Below are 19819 nucleotides of genomic sequence, written 5' to 3' on the forward strand. Positions count from 1 at the left end.
AAAGTAATTTGTTTTTCTATTTTTTTTTATTATTTATTATAAATTTTTGACGAGGTAAAAAAACTAAATATTAAATGAAAAAAATAATATATTGTTTTTTATTTTTTATTTTTTAATACTTAATAAAAATAAAATATTACAAGAAAAACATATATTATTGGACATTATTTAGTTTTAAGTTTTATTTAAAGTTAAATAAAAAAAAAAATAAATACCACCTGGTCATTATTGATTTCATATTTTATAGATTAAAAAATTTATTTATATTTTTCTATTTTTAGTATAAAAAAATTTATATTAAATATAATAACTCTTAAAGTATTATATTAATAAGCAATGATTTTAAAAACTATTTACAGAAATTGAGATAAAAAAAAAAGATATTATACTTTTTATATAAAATTTATTACCATATTTTAATTTAAAAACAAGATACCACAAATATATCCAAAAAGACACTTAGATATTATTTGATTTATTTTATTTTCTATTTTAAAAATAGGAAATAATAATAACTTTTGTTTTTTCAAACTTACAATAAAAAAATAAAAAAAGTAATAAATTTGAAGAATCGGACGGTTCGTCCAGGAGGGCGATTTAGCGCCGATAATAAATTTAAAGTAATAATTTAAAAAAATATAAGGTAAATGTATATTGTTTATATAAAAGTTTATTTTTAAAAAGAGAAAATAAGAAGTGTACCGAGGAATCACTTATTGTTTTATTTTTATTAATGGATAAATAATATTTAAGGTATGAAAATGGTTAAAATTATTAAAAAAAAAATATTTATTTTTCATTTTTGTTATGATATCTCTCAAATTTTTCTACGTTTAATCTTCAATCATCTGAAAAAAAAAAATATTATACCTAATTAAATATAGAAAAAAGCTCTTTTCAGAAAAGAGCCATTTCCCAGTTCATGTGTGCTTCTTTTTGTAACCAAAAATACAGAAGGCGTTAGTTCTTGGATTCAACAATAAAACGACACCGTTCCATAATGCGTCGTCTTCCGAAGTTGCGATCGTCAGGAGTGGAGACTACGCCATTTCCGGTTCTCTTCTTAGGCTACGAACCCCGGTAGCCGCATTCTACAGCGATTTTGTCGGGATTTCGCCGGAATCTCGCCTTGAATATGGCGCAAGGGCACGATGAGGTCCACAAAGGCTTTCAATATATACTTGCGAGCCTCTTTCTCATTCAACTCCACGTAACACATCACAAGCTCCACCAAGTAATCCCAATCAACGGCCAGGTTTTGCTCCAATCTCGACCTCACCATCTCCTCCATCGACCGCCGGAACTCGTCGCGCGGATCCATCGAGTACGTCGGAACGGCGACGCTGTCCCTCGACATCCTGAGGTGGCTGTCTCTTCCGGCGGGCCCCAGACCGCTCGTGCTGTCGGACAGCCACACGCACATCCGTGCTTCTTCGACGAGTGAGTTCGACTCGCCAATGGTGACGAAGAACCTGTGAGTTCCGTGGAGGCCTGGAGGAGTATTGGTCAATGTCGGTGATTCTAACAGAAACCCCCTCGGCGATTCAACTTGATCGTTGATCTCACCGGTAGCATAAAGACCGTTCCGTTGGTCTCGCTTCACGGTGATCGATGGGGGTTTAGGGACCTCACATCCAGATAAAGGGCCCTTACCAGAGCTCCACCAGCGACTGGGAGGGGCTTGAGAGCGAGGTTTGTTTTTTTTGTATTTCGAACGAAAAATTCCAAAACTTCTGGGCATTTCTGAAATTTACGAAAAACTACAATAGGGACTTATGAGTTATGACCGATGAAATTGAAAAAAAATGTGAACCTAGGGTTGGGCTTATATACACAAGGCGAAGGGTATAATTGCAATAAAGTTTAATATCCGACGGCCAGAAATCATATACCAAAAATTTGAATTTGTGCAAGGTGTAGATATAAAAAAATTCAAAATCCAAGCATATTGGTGGAGGATCTGTTTGGATTCTGCCCACTGATTATTTGAAGGCTTTAATATGCATCAATAAGGTAAAAATACAAAGGTGTTTTTAGAAAAATAGTTAAGAAAAAGGTCACCAAATATTGGATATTGATGGTTAAAGTATTTAATATTCTATGATTTTATCATTAATTATATTGTGGTCATTTATTTTTTCTTTAAGAGAAAATTGTGGAGAAATTTTAAGCCATTAAGATCTTGTCTAGAAGATGAAGAAGAAAACTAACATTGTAGGGATTAATTTTATTTTTTTCTATTTCCTTTTTACATGTATCATGAAATTACGAGTGATCTCAATTAGATTCGTCCTCTACCAGGTAATTTTTTTTTAATAAGAATTGGTAATATAGTTATAAGAAGGCTGATGTGAAATAATTAAAAATAATAAAAAAAATAATATGATTGAAATGACTATAACTAATAATATTGTATAAAATAACTAAAAATGATAATCTGATTAAAATACCTATAACTAATAACGTTGTCTAAAATAACTAAAAACGATAATTTGATTGAAATGACTATAATTAATTATATTGAATAAAATAATTAAAAACGATAATTTAATTAAAATGACTATAATTAATAACATATTATAAAATAACTAAAAATAATAATTTGATTGAAAGACCATAACTAAAAACATCATACAAAATAACTAAAAACGATATAACTAATAATGTCGTATAAAAACCTAAAGACAATAATCTAATGGCACTATAATTAGTAATCGATGATCCTTAATAACATGGAAAATAATATAAAATAGCAATACAAGTTGATTAAAATTTAATTTTGGTTGTAAATTTGTAATGCCCATTGAGAACTATTATTATTATTATTATTATTATTATTATTATTATTATTATTATTATTTATTTTAAAGAAAGGGATTAATTATATGCATGTAAGACATTATATTATATTATAAATGGGCATATGTAACATGTGTGAATAAAGGTTTTAAATAAATAGAAAGCTATATAACATGTGAGATTATAAAGGGATTACAAAAAGGAGAGAGACATGTGAAGATGATTTGCAAGATCATTGTAATATTAATATTATATTTAAGAGGAGATAAGAATTGGATACTTTTAATATAAGGCATATATAATTAATTATTTTGCTTATGGAAATAGAGATTCTTATAGCACGTTTTTTGTAATACAATATATATAGAAATATAATATTAAAAGTGATTAAATATAAGTCGATGATAGAAAAATTAATGGAGGGTATTTTTATCGAAAAAGGGATAGTATCTTAGAGTTTAAGAAGATGGATATTATTCTTAATAACATGCAATTATTTTAGAAATATTTATGATAAAATATCAAAATATTTTGTACTTAAAATTGTAAATATAACATTAAATAAATCAAAATAATGAGTTTTCTAATATGGAAAAATAAAAAATAATAAAAATTGATGGAGGGTATTTTTATTTAAAAAATAGAATATTACAAAATAAGGTTATATTTTAATTCTTTTAATTGAATATATTATTATTATTTAATTCCTTTTAATCAAACAATCCTAATATATATGATATGATTTTATTTTTTACTTTTTAAAAATAAAAAATAATAGTAATTTATAGAAATATAAGATTTTTTATACAAAAAGAAATTTTTTTGTAAATTGATATGGTAATTTTTTTTTAAAAAGTTGTATTGAGAAAGCGTATTTGATATCTCTTAATAATATAATTTTATTGTTTTGCAAAATAATATTTTCTACTTTAAAGTGTATATTTACATATTTGACATGATACAACTAATATGTCAGGATGGCCGAGTGGTCTAAGGCGCCAGACTCAAGTTCTGGTCCTCGTGAGAGGGCGTGGGTTCAAATCCCACTTCTGACAATAATTTTATTATATTTTAATTCAAATTAATAATTCTTTTCTTCTTTATACTTTTTTTGTTTAATTATTTTATGATAATTATTTATTTATTTTCTAATTTTCAATTAATTGCTCATTCTTCTTTACACTTTTTTTTTATAATTAATTTCTGATATATATATTTTTATTTTTTAATTAAATTAGTTATTTATTTATTTTACATTTTTTTTTATTATTTTCTGAAAATTATATAATTATTTTTTAAATTTTCAATTAATTATTCATTTTTTTCCTTCACATTTCTTCTAACAATATTTTTATTATTCTTCTTTATACTTTTTTATTTTATTATTATTATCTAATTATTTTTTAATTAATTTTCAATTAATCATTCATTTTTCCTTACATTCTATTTATTATATTTTTTTCTATTCTCATGACCTTTATATTAAACTTCAAAGGAAGGGAATTATAGGAAAATTCCCTTCTTCATATCTCATTCTTTTATCCTTAAATGTTCATATATTTTTTTGGGGTAATTTAATCATGTATAAATTTTTCATAATTTTTCTATGCACATGCCCATAGAGGAGATACTATTATGAGTTAAGTGAGGTTGTATCTTGAAACTGTAATCAATTATTGATACACACACATAAGGAGACGATTGCGGTTTTAGAACAATGTGTTCTACGAGTGCCTCATCTAATCAAACTAGTTTACTAGCAATTTCATAAACTAAACAAAGTTGATTATATTTGTCTCTATTTTTATGACCTTATGATATATTTACTAAACTTTAAAGGAAAAGGAATAAAAGAGAATCGGATTATATAACATTAGTCCACCACTTCATTATTTTTTAGGTTCATTACATTTTGTTGTCACCATGAAAAGGAATTAAAGGAAAATAAATCTGAATGGAAATTTCATTGAAGTGTTTTCCATATTTCTAACTTCATTGCACTTTCCTCTATTTTTATCACCTTACTACATGTTTTCTAAACTTCAAAAAGGAAAGTAAATCTTATAAAGGAAAGAAAATGAATGAAAAAAATAAGGAAAAATAATGAAGGGGAATAGAATTTGAATCAAAAATTTGATTGAAGTGTCTACTTAATGCATGGATATCAATGAAATTGATTATTAAATTATTTTAAAAAAAAATTCTAACATTTTCATTTATTTAAATCATGAGATTATTTTTAAAATTTTGAAATATTTGCTATAAATTCGGTTTTGAAGAATCCATGACATTCTTGCACACTCTACATAAAGTTAATTATGTTCTCAAACTTATAACATAAGCACTTACGTTATGCCATGTTTCATTGGCGGAATATAATATGAAATAGAATAAAAGAGGCAATAACATATCCTATCTTATGTTTCATTAATGATGTGATATGATAAATTATCTCATCATGCATTCTATCTTATGTTCTATTAAATATGAGATAAGATATGATAGTATATGTTATCTGCCTTTATAAATATATATATATATATATATATATATATGTGATATGTAATTCATATATGCCATAATTGTTTCTATTATTTCTTTTATGTTTCTTCTTTTGAAAAATAAAAAATATGATTTAAAAAAATTAAATCTATGGTTTAAAAAAAGAAAAAAGATAAATTTATAAAATATATTGTTAAATAATACTAATACATGCATTATTATTATTATATTTTTATTTATTGAATAACATAATATGAATTTTTAAATATTTTAATCAATGAATATTGTGAAACATAATAGATATTTCATATTCTCAAATATCAAATATTAGAATGTAATTGTGGACCTCGCATTTCGGCTCATGCGTTTCCCACTCGATAGCGAGCTCGATTTTAATTTGAAAAATGATTTTTATTGATTAAGAAAAAAAAATGACTTGGAGTCGCCACTTATTTTTGTTTTATTTTTTAAAAGGGTAAACAAAATAAGAAAGAAAAACCCTAAGTGTGACTCCTTATTTTGGAAAAAGCGGTCTATGAAAAACCGGATCGGGTTCGGGGGTCAGGTTACTTATAGGGAAGGTACGGTATAGACCGTAGCACCCCTTTAAGTCCTTAAAGTCGGGTCTCTACTAATGAAATGAAGCTGTTGTGGCAATTAATGTGGAAATCAATGAATACTCAGGATGATCATGCACGTGAGGGAATCAAAACACTCAATAAAGAATCGACCAAAGTGAGAATGGGGCATACCTTGGCATCAATCGATCAATGCGCTATCAAGAAAGAGGGTTAGTACACAATTAAAAGAATAATCTCATGCATACCATAAAGCAAAATGAATCAATCATGTGTGATAATCAAATCAATCAATCAATTCATAAAGTCACTTATGTAGGGCCCTCACCATAGCCCTTTTATTTTGCATGAATTAATATCACAGACTCTATTATTTCGGAATCATGAGAAATTTAATCATGTTTATTAAAACCAAGAGGAGCAGAAGATTGTTTGAAGACCAGAAGGGAATTAAAATTATTTGAGAGAAAATTGGATTTTTGAAATTTATTTGAAAAATTGGAATCTCGAAGGTTATTTAAAAATTGGAATTTTAGAGTTTATTTGGAGATTGGACTTTTAGAAACTAAATGTGAGAACGAGAATTTTAGAAAATTGAATTTGAACGGGGTTGGAAATTTGAAAAATGATTTGAGAGTTCGGGATTTAAAATGAGTGGATAAGCGGATGTGCGAATAAGTAAATGAATGGGATAGTGACGATGGTGAAATGATAAAGATCAGGTAAATAATTACGAGAGATGAAATTTTTAGAGATTGGGGATTAGACTCATAGATTGAAAATTTGAGAAAAATATTTAGGGGTGAGATCTTCGGTATATGAATAACTGAATAAGTAAATGGATGAGATAGCGTTAATAACGAAAACAATCATTAAATGACGGTATATGGACGATGGAACTTTTGAGATTGGAAATTAGATTTGGAAAGTCGGGTTCTTAAGAATTAAACTTTAACGATTAGAATAAGTAAATAAATATGGAATGATAACGCTAACTAACGGAAATGACATTTTAAACGAATAAAAAAATGAATAGTGGAATTTTTAAGATTGAAAATTAAATTAGGACGTTGGATTTTTGAAGAATTGGACTTTAAATAAATAGATAAGCATGGGAGAATGATTCTAATTGATAAAAATAAAATTTAAACGAATTATTGAGAGATTAAATTAAGACCAGGGATTTTTGAAGGATTAGACTTTGAATAGCTAAATAAATACGGGATAATGATTCTAATTAATAAAAATAAGATTTAAACGAATATTTGAATAATTAAATTAAGACATGGGATTTATAAAGGACTAGACTAGATAAATATGAGATATTGATTCTATTTGATGAAAATGATATTTAAACGAATATTTGAAGAATTAAATTAAAACATGAGATTTTTGAAAGATTAGACTAGATAAATATGGGATATTGATTCTATTTAATGAAAATGAGATTTAAACGAATATTTGAAGAATTAAATTAAAACATGAGATTTTTGAAAGAATTAGATTTTAACTATTGGAATTTTTAAAAGAATTAAATACACAAACGCGGACTAATAATAATAATAACAAGATTAATATTTAAATGGATGAAAGTAAATAGTCGAATATTTGAAATTGAAAATCGATTTAGGAAGTCGGATTTTTGAATAATGGTTTTAAAAGACATAAGTTGTGAAGATAGGACTTAAAATTTGGATGGTAGAAAATTCATTGAAGCCAACATAAATTAATTATATAAAAATTTTCATATATGATGATTAGACATGACTAAAGCAAAGAAGATGAAATGTAAATTATTTTGGGTTTTAAAAACAATATTCCATCCTAATAATTTATCTTTTAGTGGTGTTTAAGTTGAGTTAACATATTAGGTAAAAATAGATTAAGATAAAAACAAAAATGAATGAATAGATTAATTAATTACGAAGGTTAGAGGCTTAAAAACTTATTTAGAATTAGAAAAGCCAAATGGGCTATCTCATCATGGACTTGGGCCATGTGGCTAGCATGGGGAGCATGAGGCCATCCATCAATGCAATTTTGGGTCTGGGCTCCAACTTAAGCCCAAAGTCCTTGCCATGGGCAAGCCCAAGGCATCCATCATCAGCATCAACTTGGGTCGGGTGCTTCAACTTAGGCCCAAATCCATTTCTACCAAGGCTAAGCCCAAGGCATCCATTTCCCTCACAGCTCACCTAAACTCACCCACGATTTTCTTCATTCGAATTCGTCGGAAACGACGACTGAACTTTGACGACTTGGCCACCGGCGCGACAGAGGCATGGGTAGACTTCTTGACGGCACCATTTCCATGGTGACTTGTGTCACGCCCCAAGACCCACTCCAAGGGCGTGACGGTCATTTCACACCTCAAACCCGAAGACTTAAAGTATAATCTGACCCAAACAGTCATATTGTAACTGGATGTTACCAATTACCAAATACCTGCTCAGAGTAGCGGAAACAAAATCTAAAATCCTCAAAATTCAATTTCCAAATAACTTCCAAATACCAAATGATCCAAAATAACATAACTAATAGTTAAACAAAATCCAACATAAAATCCTAAGTCAAATCCTAATGATGACCATTCCTCAGCCTAGCCATCACTCCTCACCCGAACTAAGAGTACCTGAAAAATTTTCAACAATTGGGAATGAGCTCACAGCCCAATAAGGAATATTAATGCAGTTCATGGATCAAATATTTTCATTTCAAATAGGAGATATCAATTTTTTTTTCCATCAAATATCAGAGTTTCAAAAATGCCAATATATTCAAAATTCAACCAACCAATTTCATATCAAATTCAAACACTTTCACATCAGACTCAATCAAATCCATTCAATTTTTCATTATTACTCTGGTTATCAAATATCAAATGCCCAGTTAGGTGGGACTTTTCAAATGGGTGGCTAGCCTCAAATTGTTCCTCGTGGACGGAACCAAACACTACTAGTACTAGTAACCTCTAACCAAACCCCTAGAGGCTAGGGTCCAAATCAATTACATTCCCACCATGAAATGTAAAGGTCAACTATTATATCCCGTTGACAGGGCCGAATAGTCAACTATTATATCCCGTTGACAAAGGCCAAATAAACCAGAGTGATTTTTTTGTTCAAGTATTCAAATTTACACAACATAATATCTCCATATTTTGTGTCATAAATAAAACAAAATATTTCAACATAACATTTAGTGCAAAACAATTTGATCCATGCATGGTAACAAAATATCATTTTATTTTCCACAATTCAAAATAACATATAAAATAATTTAATTTTATAAATATTACATTAACTTCCCTTACCTCAAAGGAAGTCCTTGAAAGCTTGGGAGAAGAATAATTTTGAAAAATAATAATATACTCTTCACCTAATATAATATAAGAAAAACAATTATTACTATTTATTTATAATTTAACTAATCTATTCTTTATTTAAATAAAACTAATAAATTCCCAATTTGTTTCTAATAACACATTACTAATTTAATTAAATTATAACTTTATTTCATTATAAAATTCTATATATATATATATATTGCTAAATCTCCTTTTCTATTCATTACAAAAATACCATTATTACTATTATCTTATTTATTAATCTAAAACTAAATATCATTTTCATTTTTTTTTTATTATCCAATTCAATAGCTATCTAACCATTACTCATTCTCGGGTACACACCAAAAAGCAAGTTTTTTTTTTTTTTTTGATGATGATTCATTATATATATATATATAAAAGCCTCCATAGCCCTCTGTCACGCCCCACCTGTTTTTTTTTTTCCTTCCTTCTTCCTTCTAGTGTGCATACGCGTCTCTTCTTTTCTTCTTCTTATTATTATTATTATTATTATTATTATTTTTATTAAAATTTTCTAATCCCTTCCACCACAAATAACAATATATTTATTTACTCTTTTTTTTAAAAAAAATTAACCCTAATCTAAAATCGAAATATTCCAAGGAATTTTTTTTTTCTAATAAAACTTAAGATCTCCCAAATTCCAATACTAAAATCAAAATATTAAATTTTCACTATTTGATATTAAAACGAATTAAAAAAATAATCTAACCCTAATATAGATTTGGGGTTTTCCAAAAAAAATATATCTAATGTGTTTGAAATTAATCAATGAATCTAAAATATTAAACTAGGGGTTAGAATCTTACCTATAGAGATCTGTTCTTCAACCCTGAAATCTGACTCCAACCTTACGTTCTCTGGAATTCTGCGAACATGAACTCTATTCAGAAAAGAAGGGAAAGAATAAAATTTCTAATTTATACATAGGGTATTTATTCGTAAAATTACACTTTTACCCCTCTTCCACTTTATTAAATTAATTAATTAACTAATTAAATTATTAATAACAATTTCCTAAATTACCCTTAAAAGAAAATGCCTGGGCGTTACAACTTGGACCAAGAAACAAGTCATCAGCCAACAGCCGCTCCCCGAAACCGCCGAACTACAGTAGCGCCTTTCTGCACAAAAAGCTTGGCATCAGCTTCCTTTGTATCGGACCTGGATCGACATCCTTTCATGGCGAATCCACTTTAGTCTGTAACGCTAGGGTCGGGGTTTGGACGCCGAAAGGAGAGAAAAAGAGAGAGCGAGAGAGAGATGCGGCGTAGGTGTGGGCACGTATGCATGAGGTTGGAAGTTGGGTTGCTAGCAGCAGGTTTTGAAGAGAGAAACGTGGGCATGGTGATGAATACAACTGTGGGTATGGTAAGGCATGAGCATGGAAGGTGAAAGTGTGAGGATGGAGGGCATGAAACGGAGCGGGTTAGTGAGATAAATGGGTATTCGAAAGGTGGCTATGCATGGTGAAAATGTGGGGAGGTATGGTGGTGTTAAAAAAAAAAAGGTGATACACATGGAGGCATGAAAGATGGATATGAGGTGGGTGTAAGGATATGTGGGTTTGATAGAGGATGTAGAGAGAGAAAAGGTGGCGGCGGATTCATGGGGTTTGTTGGGTATAGGATGCGTGCATGGAATTAATGGGATGGGTAGTGGGCTGGTTTGATGGGTAGTAAAGGTGGCCATGGCTAGGGAGGTGGTGATGAAAGACAAAGGTGCCATGGCGAGAGTGCTATGATAATCAGCTCCAAGTAGTCTTCCTTTCAGGCACTATTGCATTGAGCTTCTTCTTATACTTGGATCTAGCAGAACATTACCCTAAAGGTGACTTATCTTTCCGCCTCTTCACTATCTCTTCTCTCACAGTTCATACATAGAGCGCAATCCAAGAATAAAGAATAGCCACAATGAGGAAGATATCATAGAAACAGAGCATGGAAGACGAAAAATGAAAATATCTCCAAATGAGGCTTCACTTCATGAATCATAAGTGAGCCTTCCGATTGGGCGAGAAGAAACACATAAAAAATAAACATGGGCAGGATTGTGGAGTACTTCATAGTGGAAGCAAAGCATATTAAGATCAACAACATCAAACATGAGTTCAGGATTATGTATCAACAATCAACATGTGGCCATCATTATCCACCCCAAGTAAACCAACAAACTCTTAGACATAAGTAGGAAACATAGAGGAGTAATAAGAAGCTAGATCAAGCAATAAATTATTTACATTCATACCTCAAAGAACCTCCTTCTAGTAAGGCTCTGTTTAGCTATAAAATCCTTCAATCCTCCTCCAATGCCGACCCAAACCAGCCGGCTTACCTCCCTCCAGCTATCCTTTCTTTTTTCCCCTTTTTTCTTTTTTATTTATTTCATCCCCTGTTCCTACCTTCCTTGGCATGCCACTCCTCCGCTCTCCTGTTCACCCGTCAGCAGGCATGGTGTCTCTGACCACCAGCATGGCCGCCAACTCCTGCTACTTGTCCAATGCGGTTGCCTCATAGTCGGGAAGGGGTCCCCCACTTGCCTAGGGTGCTGCCAGCTGTTAGTGATGAGAAGGCACCCTTCCAATGTTATAAAAACCTTTTAAAAAAAAACTAGAAGTCCCCCGGCTCTTGAAAGGGGTCTACAGTAATATATATTTTTTATTTTATACAAATATCCAACATTAATAAGTAATAGATATTCTATTTTATTTTTTTATTCATTTTATAAACTAAATATAAGTATGTTATATCCCTTTCTATGTAATAGATATCATGTCAATTCAATATAATATTTAAGGATATCATATCCAATTGACATCCTATAATACGTATTTTCTATCTAATGAGACATAATATCTAATGATATACATATTATATTCTATCCTCAATAAAACGTAGCTTTAAATTATATTTGATTAGTATAATAAGATAAGATAAAATATACATGTCATAGGACTTTCATTTTGAATGAGGTTTAATACCTTAAATATTATATCTAATGAAATAATTTATATCATTGTCATGTTTGGTTTATAAAAATTTACCCGAAAATATATTGTATTTCAATATTTGATATTTGTTTAAGATAAAGATACATTTTATATCAATATTTGTTGTTATAAAAATATGAAAAGCCTCTCATGTTTAGTGTTATTTGGAAAGCATTCTATAATTTACTATTTAATATTCGTTTAGATTATTATATATATTTGCATTATATTTATTATTATAAAAATATGAAAAGTCTCTCACGTTTAGTGTTATTGGTATATCGAAGGTTGGTCGCGTCCATCAACTCTTCTTGTATTCGAATGGTATAGGTGCTTGGATAAATGCACTAATGTACTATAACGTTAGGATATGCGCATTGCCTAATAACAATTGCTTTTAGGAGGATTTGTAGTGTCTAAGGTCCTGAAATTAATTAGAAAGTTACATATTTTAAAATTATTTAATCTTCCTATAAAAAATAGTTTAATAATTTTCAATTTATTTTTTATTTTCTCTCATATTTTAATTTTTATTTTCTCTCTTTATTTTCTTTTCCTCTATTTTTTTTGAAACCAAATAAAACCTAAATTTTCATTTTTGAAATATGTAATCTCAGTTATAAAATCTAAACTCCATAAAAGTGATGCACTTATTCACTAATAAAAGAAACAAATTTATAGACTTGTGGAAGACCTTAAAATAGGTGTGCAACTTGGAAGGTTGGCTCAGCCCAATTCCATATTTGGGCTAGGTAATCGTTTTTAATATTTAGATTGGATTGCGTTCATTTTTTTTCCTTTCATATTTGTAAAGAAAACGTCACACTATAATTATATTATATACTTTTTAGTTTTAGAAAGATTTATAAATATTTTTTTTATTATCTTAAAATTTCATCCCATTTACTATTTAAATTTTGATAAACAAATAGAAAAAGAGTTTTTAAAAAATGTTGTGGATGATTTTTAAATTATAATTAAGATGATATTTGTTTTTTGGACGAATAGAAATAGTCAAAATATTTAATTTTTTTTATTTAACTAAAAATAATATGTAAATATCAATCCGTATAACTAAATTAAATTTACCCATAATATATTAACTTTAATTATGTCGGTTGATATCAATAGATTATGTTTAGTTGAATACAAAAAAATTAAATATTTTAATTTTTTTATTCAGGTAAAAAACAAATATCACTTAATCTAATTTAATAAACTAATTCAAGTCAATTGGATTGAATTGGGTTAGACGATTTGAGTTAGAAGTCAGGTTGACTCACGATCGGTTGTTTCTTAATTCGAATTGAGTTAGTGAAATTTGAACCCCACCCACGGGTAGAAAATGAGAGCATCAGGTGCGGGTCCGTTCAGCCCCGGCACGCAGCTTCCTGACCCATATTGCACGTTCAGAGTTCTGTCCACAAATGTTGGGCCGCTAGGAAGTTTGGATTTTCTTCTAGAAGCCCAAAGCTCTATTTTAGGCAAAACGGTGATCTCACAAAGGCATAGGAGTCCTGAAACTGTGTACGAGGTTAGCGTTTCGACAGCAAAATTGAATTATGGAATCCAGCAGAGAAGCCAGACGACGTCGTATTTTGGAGAGAGGGTCCGACCGTTTAGCTCTCATCACCGGTCGCATCCAAACCCTGCCATCTCCTTCATCGTCGCCCGCCTCATCACCACGACCATCCGATCAAGATCCCCGATATCCTCTCCCTAGTCCAAGCTCCGGTACCTCCTTTTCTTCCCTTTATTTCCCCTGTAAATTGTTCCCGGAAAAAAAAAGATTGATTGTTGGTGTTTGCGGCCAGATCTGATTTTGTTGCTTCCAACCGGATGCTTGGAATGGCCTTGAAGCAACAAAACGGCTCTGATTTTTCCCCAATTTTTGTAACTAGAAAGGAGGAAAAGATTGTGTTACTGTTAGATATGTGCACGTGTTAAAGGATTTAGAACCTAGAGAATAGTGCTTGTGATTTTCCACTTATTCTGTGACTCAAATGTGAAATTTTAGGGAAATTATATGGGATTGTAGAAGAAATTCACGGGAAAATTCGATGATAAAATTTAGCAAAATCTGTATACTGTAAACCAGAATGCAACCCTTAGACTTCATTTGAATCTTGGAAATAGTGGAGGAAGGAAAAAGTGACAGAGATAAAAGGAGAGTAAATGAAAAACGTAGGAAATTAAAACATGAGTTTGAGTCCAGTGAATTTTTTCTTTACTATTTATCTAACTTTGTTCTTTCTTTTCAATGTAACAAAGAATCTGGAGTTTTATTAATTTTTATACGATTTTATGTTTTATTTTCCTTCATATTGTTCATCAGAACCAAGATCTTTTTTTTTTTTCCTTTTCCTCATAGTTTCCAAGATCCAAATGGAGTCTTAGGATAATTAGAGAAATGGGATTGAAAAAAAGGAAAGAAATGAGGTAATTTTTATTTCTTTATTTATTTTTTATTTTAAAGTTTGAGTTTAACCATTTCTCTCTAATGCTATTCCCTTTCCAAATAGAGTATGTAGTGGGCGAAGTTTGCAACCAAACAAGAAAGTTTAGGATTTCTTCCAATTTTTAAAATTTTCCTAAATGGAGCTTAAAGTGCATTTGGATCTCATGAACCGATGAGAAAGTGAAAGAAAACAAAGGAGAATGACTTCTCATTGTTTATCATATACCAAAAAAGGGTGGGGAAAATAAAACACTAGGTAGGGGATTCCAAATTTTTGTCTTTCTTTTTTACCATAAAAAGGGTGAGGAAAGTTAGAGAAAAAAGGGGAAACTTTGATCTGTGAAGATGCCTTCTCTGTCTTTGAGATGAATTCGTTCAACACTGTTTCCATGGTTTCCTATTGACAAGAATCATCGATAGCTTTCTACTGGCTACTACCATCACTCTAGCAATCTTTGAATATATTTGATATTTTCCTTCTCAAACCTCACTTTCCCAACCTGTATCTGAATCACCTCTATCTTGCCCACTCCGTTCAAACCACACTCCTTTTTCTCTCTTTTCCTAGTTTGCACAAGCCTAGGTTTGTGGCATGTGGAACCAGAGTGGTTGGAGAAATCTTGCTTTTGAATGGTACCCCATGAAGAAGAAGACGATGAGGAAGAGTTTGACTGGTTTTGGTGGGAGTAAGAGAAGGGGCATGGGGTTTTAGTTTTGGTGATGGTAATGAGGTTGATTAGCTTTCAATCATTGATAATGACTTCATTATAGTTGCTGTTATCATGTTTTGGTGGTGGTGATGCTGAAGAGATCGAGTAGCTTTTAGTTGTTGGACATAGCTTCAGTATGGTTGTTGTAGTTGCAGAAGATATAACACTAGAGTGAGAGAGGGGAGAGAGGAGAGGATTTTGCTTTTTTGGATAAGTAAACAAAAAAAATATATTTATAATTAAAAATTATAGACCAAGGTACACAGGTTGTATACAAAAGACAATAGCTAGGTCCTCCACATTTCCTACTCCTTTCTCTCGTCCAATTGGGATGAACTTACTATTCTCCAAATTGATTTTTAAACCCAAAATTGCCTCAAACTGCATGAAAGACCTGCTCAAATGCTCTAAATGTTCTTGATTGGCATCATAGAGGATAAGATTGTCATTAGTATAGGGCACCTCCATTTCCTCATCTCCTCTTCCACTAATTGTGAAACTTGTGATGAAGCCCCATTCCTTTGCTCTATTCAAATTACAAAAGATTGCTTCCATAGAGAAGATGAAGAGCTATGGGGAAAGTGGGTCACCTTATCTCAAGCCTCGAGAACTATGGACAAAACTTCATGGAGTTCACTATCCTAGACGGAGAAGTGAGCTGTAGATATGCACCACTTATAAAATAGATAAAATTCAACAAATAAAGAAAATACTAATAAAATCACATAAAAATTGAATAATAAGAAAACCATAAAATTCATAATAATAAAATTATAATTTGTCATTGTTTGTAGTTTCTAATTTAGTTATTTTTTCTCTCTTCTAAAATTCGACCCTCTCATGGCTTTATCAAATAATTTTTAGCTCTACCATGACTATCACTTATATGATCCTTTAAAGATGCTTAAAATTTTAAGGATGTTTCAATAGTGGAAGTTTGGGAGGAGGTGGGAGATGATTGGCATTGGAGCCCTTATTTTCTCGAAAATGTTCAAGATTGGAGGTAGAAATGGTGGACGCTTTCTTTAAGTAGATCCAAGATACGATAACGCAAAGAGTTGTGAAATCAGTTAGTTTATAAATTGAATGAGGATGAGATGTTATCTCTAAGATCCTATTTTAATTCTTTGGCGCTAGTTTTTGAAGATCCTAGTTTAATTTAAAGAAGTTTGTCATTCTTGGGCTCCTCCAAAGGTGGTTTTCTTTTGTGTAGGAGGTGGTTTGGAGAAAATTATGATATTGGACTAGTTAAAGAGGGGAGGTGAGGTTATAGCTAATTGGTGTTGCTTGTGCGAGAGCAATGAGAAGTCCGCCAATCATATCCTTCTTCATTGAGGTGTATCTTATAGTCTTTGACACCTATTATTATTATTATTATTTTTTGAGTTTTGCCTTTTACGATGAAAGATGCATTGTTAGGATGGTGTGGGCTTTTTATTTTTATTTTTATTTTTTATTCTTTTATGTGGATGTTCTTTCTTGAGTCTAGATTTTGCTAGGGAGTGGCTTGCTTATCATTGCTTGATTTTGTGGAGTAGGTGGGGTTGCACTAATGTGTTTTTTTTTCCTGTTTTTTGCTCTTTGACAACCTTTATATACTTGTTATGTTTTTAATAAATTGTTCTTTTGCTTATTGTTTTTATTTATTTTTATAATTAGAAGGCAGATGGCAACATTGTTTTAAGAATTGGATCGGTCATTGAAACAAAAAAGCTATTGATTCACGAATGGTCGGACCAGTGGTTGAATTGCAATCGAATTGATGACATCATTAATATATAATTTATTTATTATTAAAATTTAATATTTTTAAATAAATTAAAAATCAATAATATCTATTTTTTTTTATCTTTGATACTATCAAATTAAATCATGCATAAGTATAAACATATTAATATTTTAAATTCTATTAAATGAAATATGTATAATATTTAAATGTGAATAGATTAAAAATGAATTTAATTTTATAATTTTTTTTTTAAAATTATATTATTTTTATTTAATATTATAAAATTTCTTAGAAAAGAATATAGTTTTTTTGTTTGCCACGCTAAGCATCAAAATGTGTGTAGCTGAATGGTTCTCCATCCTTTGCCTAAGCTTCAGGTCCTGAGCTCAATTATTTCTTTCATTGATTTTTCTTGAGTTCTATTCTTGTCAATCCCAATCAATACTACATCAGATGAAGACAAGAATAAGAAGGCCCTTAAATATAGTATTCACCCAAGACAAGCTAAACGCGTGAATAAGGCATACCTAAGGTTCAAAAGTTTGTCTCCTATAGTTTAGGCACAAGGCACACGCCTGAGTAAAGTGAAATGTGATCTAGGATGCATATCAATTTTAGAAAATATGATTCAAAATCTAGTCCTATAAGTTAAAAAAAATTAAGATTCCAAATATTTAAAAGAAACATTCAATAAAAAAGTAATGAAATTATATAAATTTTAATATACAATTACAAATTTCAAGAATAAAAGTGTTTAAAAAGGAAAAGTAAAGTCAACAAGATGCACCTTTTTAATAAGTTGCACGTCTTGGCAAGCGAGGTGCTATAACTAGAGAGTGGTTGCGCCTTGAGCTTAGGCATGTCTTTTAAAACTATGTCCTTCCCTTTGCTTTTCCTTTCACATTTGCTTGCCATTTTCTGCTATCCAAATGAAACTAAAGGATTTAATTTGTTAAGTTGGCTGATTTCAGCTCATACTGTAAGTTGCCGTTAGGCTGATAGTTGCTAAAACAACATATTTCTTAATAACAGTCCATCACAGAAATGTGTTACTAATGGAATCTAGATGATGTGGCCTTCTGTTTTCTTCATTGAGAGATTGACAAGTGACAATGAAGAAAATATTATAAAAATGACTGAAATTAAGTTTCCCATCTTATCGATAGTAAATGTCCGTTCGATTGGCCCTTTTCTAAAAATATACTTGTAATACATTTATCACCTTGTGTATGTGTTAGAAAATTGGAAGTATCAATATATGTTTATTTCTTATGGTTTTCTAGTTAGCTTATCAACCTGCAATATATCTGAGTCACTGCAAAATGGATACTAGTAGTTTAGTAGCTCACCGCATGTTCCAAACAAAAACAGCAAAGAAAAAACCCAACATGTTAAGAATTTGGCCCATTTGTTGAACTTCATTTTTTGGTTGAAAATATCCAAACTCATTGGTTTCTTCAATATTTCACTCTTAAGTCTTATTGAGTAACTTATAATTATTATTTTCCAAGAATATACACACTAACAATTGATTTATCTGGCCATGGATATGGATCTTATGATTCAAGAACCACAAGGTAAGAGAGGAAGATTGTACATTTTATATACTAAAATAGCAGGATTTTTTTATTGCTTGTTGAGATAAAGAAAGAGTTCTTATTATTGCTTTTATGGCTTGTTGCAAATTGGAAATCCTATTTTTGCATGTTGCTCAGTGTCCTATTCATGCTGCAGTGCCTCCCCATGGCAAGGATAGCTTTTGTTCCACGTTGTCAAAAAGTGATTCCAGCACTGAAACTGGCCATATAAATGCCTATAATGGTGGAAGTGGAGTAGAACCTCACTTACGCCATCCTGACACTAGCAATGAAGCCTCAAAAGCTCCTGCTTTGGGGCTCGATGAAACCTCAGAAGCTCCGGATTTGGGACTCCATGAAACCTCAAAAGCTCCTGCTTTGGAAACCAATCACATAAAGGAGTTACCTGTGGGCTCGTCAACCATTCAAACCTCATTTGTCTCTACTGCTGACACACACCAACAATCTGAACCACATACCCATCAGCATAGATTTTTCACGCCAGCTCAAATAAGTTCTGCTGTTGCAGCTTCAGAGAGCACCCGTATTCTGTGTTCAGTGGCAGCAGCCCTCTTAGTAGTTCTATCAAATTTAGGATTTCCTGGGTTGGGCAGCAACATCATAAAGAGCATCACAGCCACCAGGCCACTGTATCTACTTTTGCTGGCCAATCTAACGGTGGTGCTTGCACGGCTTCTTTCTGATAAGCAAGGAGGTTCAAATAGGGCAGGGAAAGTAGTAAATAAGGCTCCTTTGGAAAGCGGAAATGGTTGGGCTGACCAAGTAAGTAGGGCTTTGGAGGCAAGTTTGTTGTTGCAGAAGGTGGTCGATTCAGTTTTCATGGATTGCAGTTTCTATGCAATAGTTGTCATTTGTGGCCTCTGTCTGGGAAACTTATTCAGCTTATAAATGCACTTCTGATTTTGCTTTTACAGATTTACCAGTTCGGTGAACTTGTTTAACTCTTCCTGGAATGTAATTTTTTCCCCTTCAGTTGCTGAATTTGATATTTTAGCATGGTATATTTCATGAGTTAACAAAAGAAATTGTTTAGCATATAGCAGGCACAGTGTAGTTTAGTAGAGGTCAGATGCTGGGGATAATGTC

General features: G+C 30.9%; 1 protein-coding gene and 1 non-coding gene across 2 annotated transcripts; both read left to right on the forward strand.

Annotated features, from left to right (window-relative positions):
• The first annotated feature begins 3770 nt into the window (after positions 1–3770).
• On the forward strand, positions 3771–3854 carry TRNAL-CAA (transfer RNA leucine (anticodon CAA)). The gene has a single exon. It is a non-coding gene; the product is annotated as a tRNA-Leu (tRNA).
• Positions 3855–13568: 9714 nt separating this feature from the next.
• LOC100264664 (uncharacterized) lies at positions 13569–19768 on the forward strand. The gene is made up of 2 exons (XM_002284672.4): positions 13569–13972; positions 18870–19768. The coding sequence occupies exons 1-2, from the start codon at positions 13801–13803 to the stop codon at positions 19619–19621; spliced, it is 924 nt and encodes a 307-aa protein (XP_002284708.1). The 5' UTR covers positions 13569–13800; the 3' UTR covers positions 19622–19768.
• The last annotated feature ends 51 nt before the right edge of the window (positions 19769–19819 follow it).

This window comes from Vitis vinifera, chromosome 4, assembly GCF_030704535.1.
Source record: "Vitis vinifera cultivar Pinot Noir 40024 chromosome 4, ASM3070453v1".
In the NCBI taxonomy this organism is placed as follows: domain Eukaryota; kingdom Viridiplantae; phylum Streptophyta; class Magnoliopsida; order Vitales; family Vitaceae; genus Vitis; species Vitis vinifera.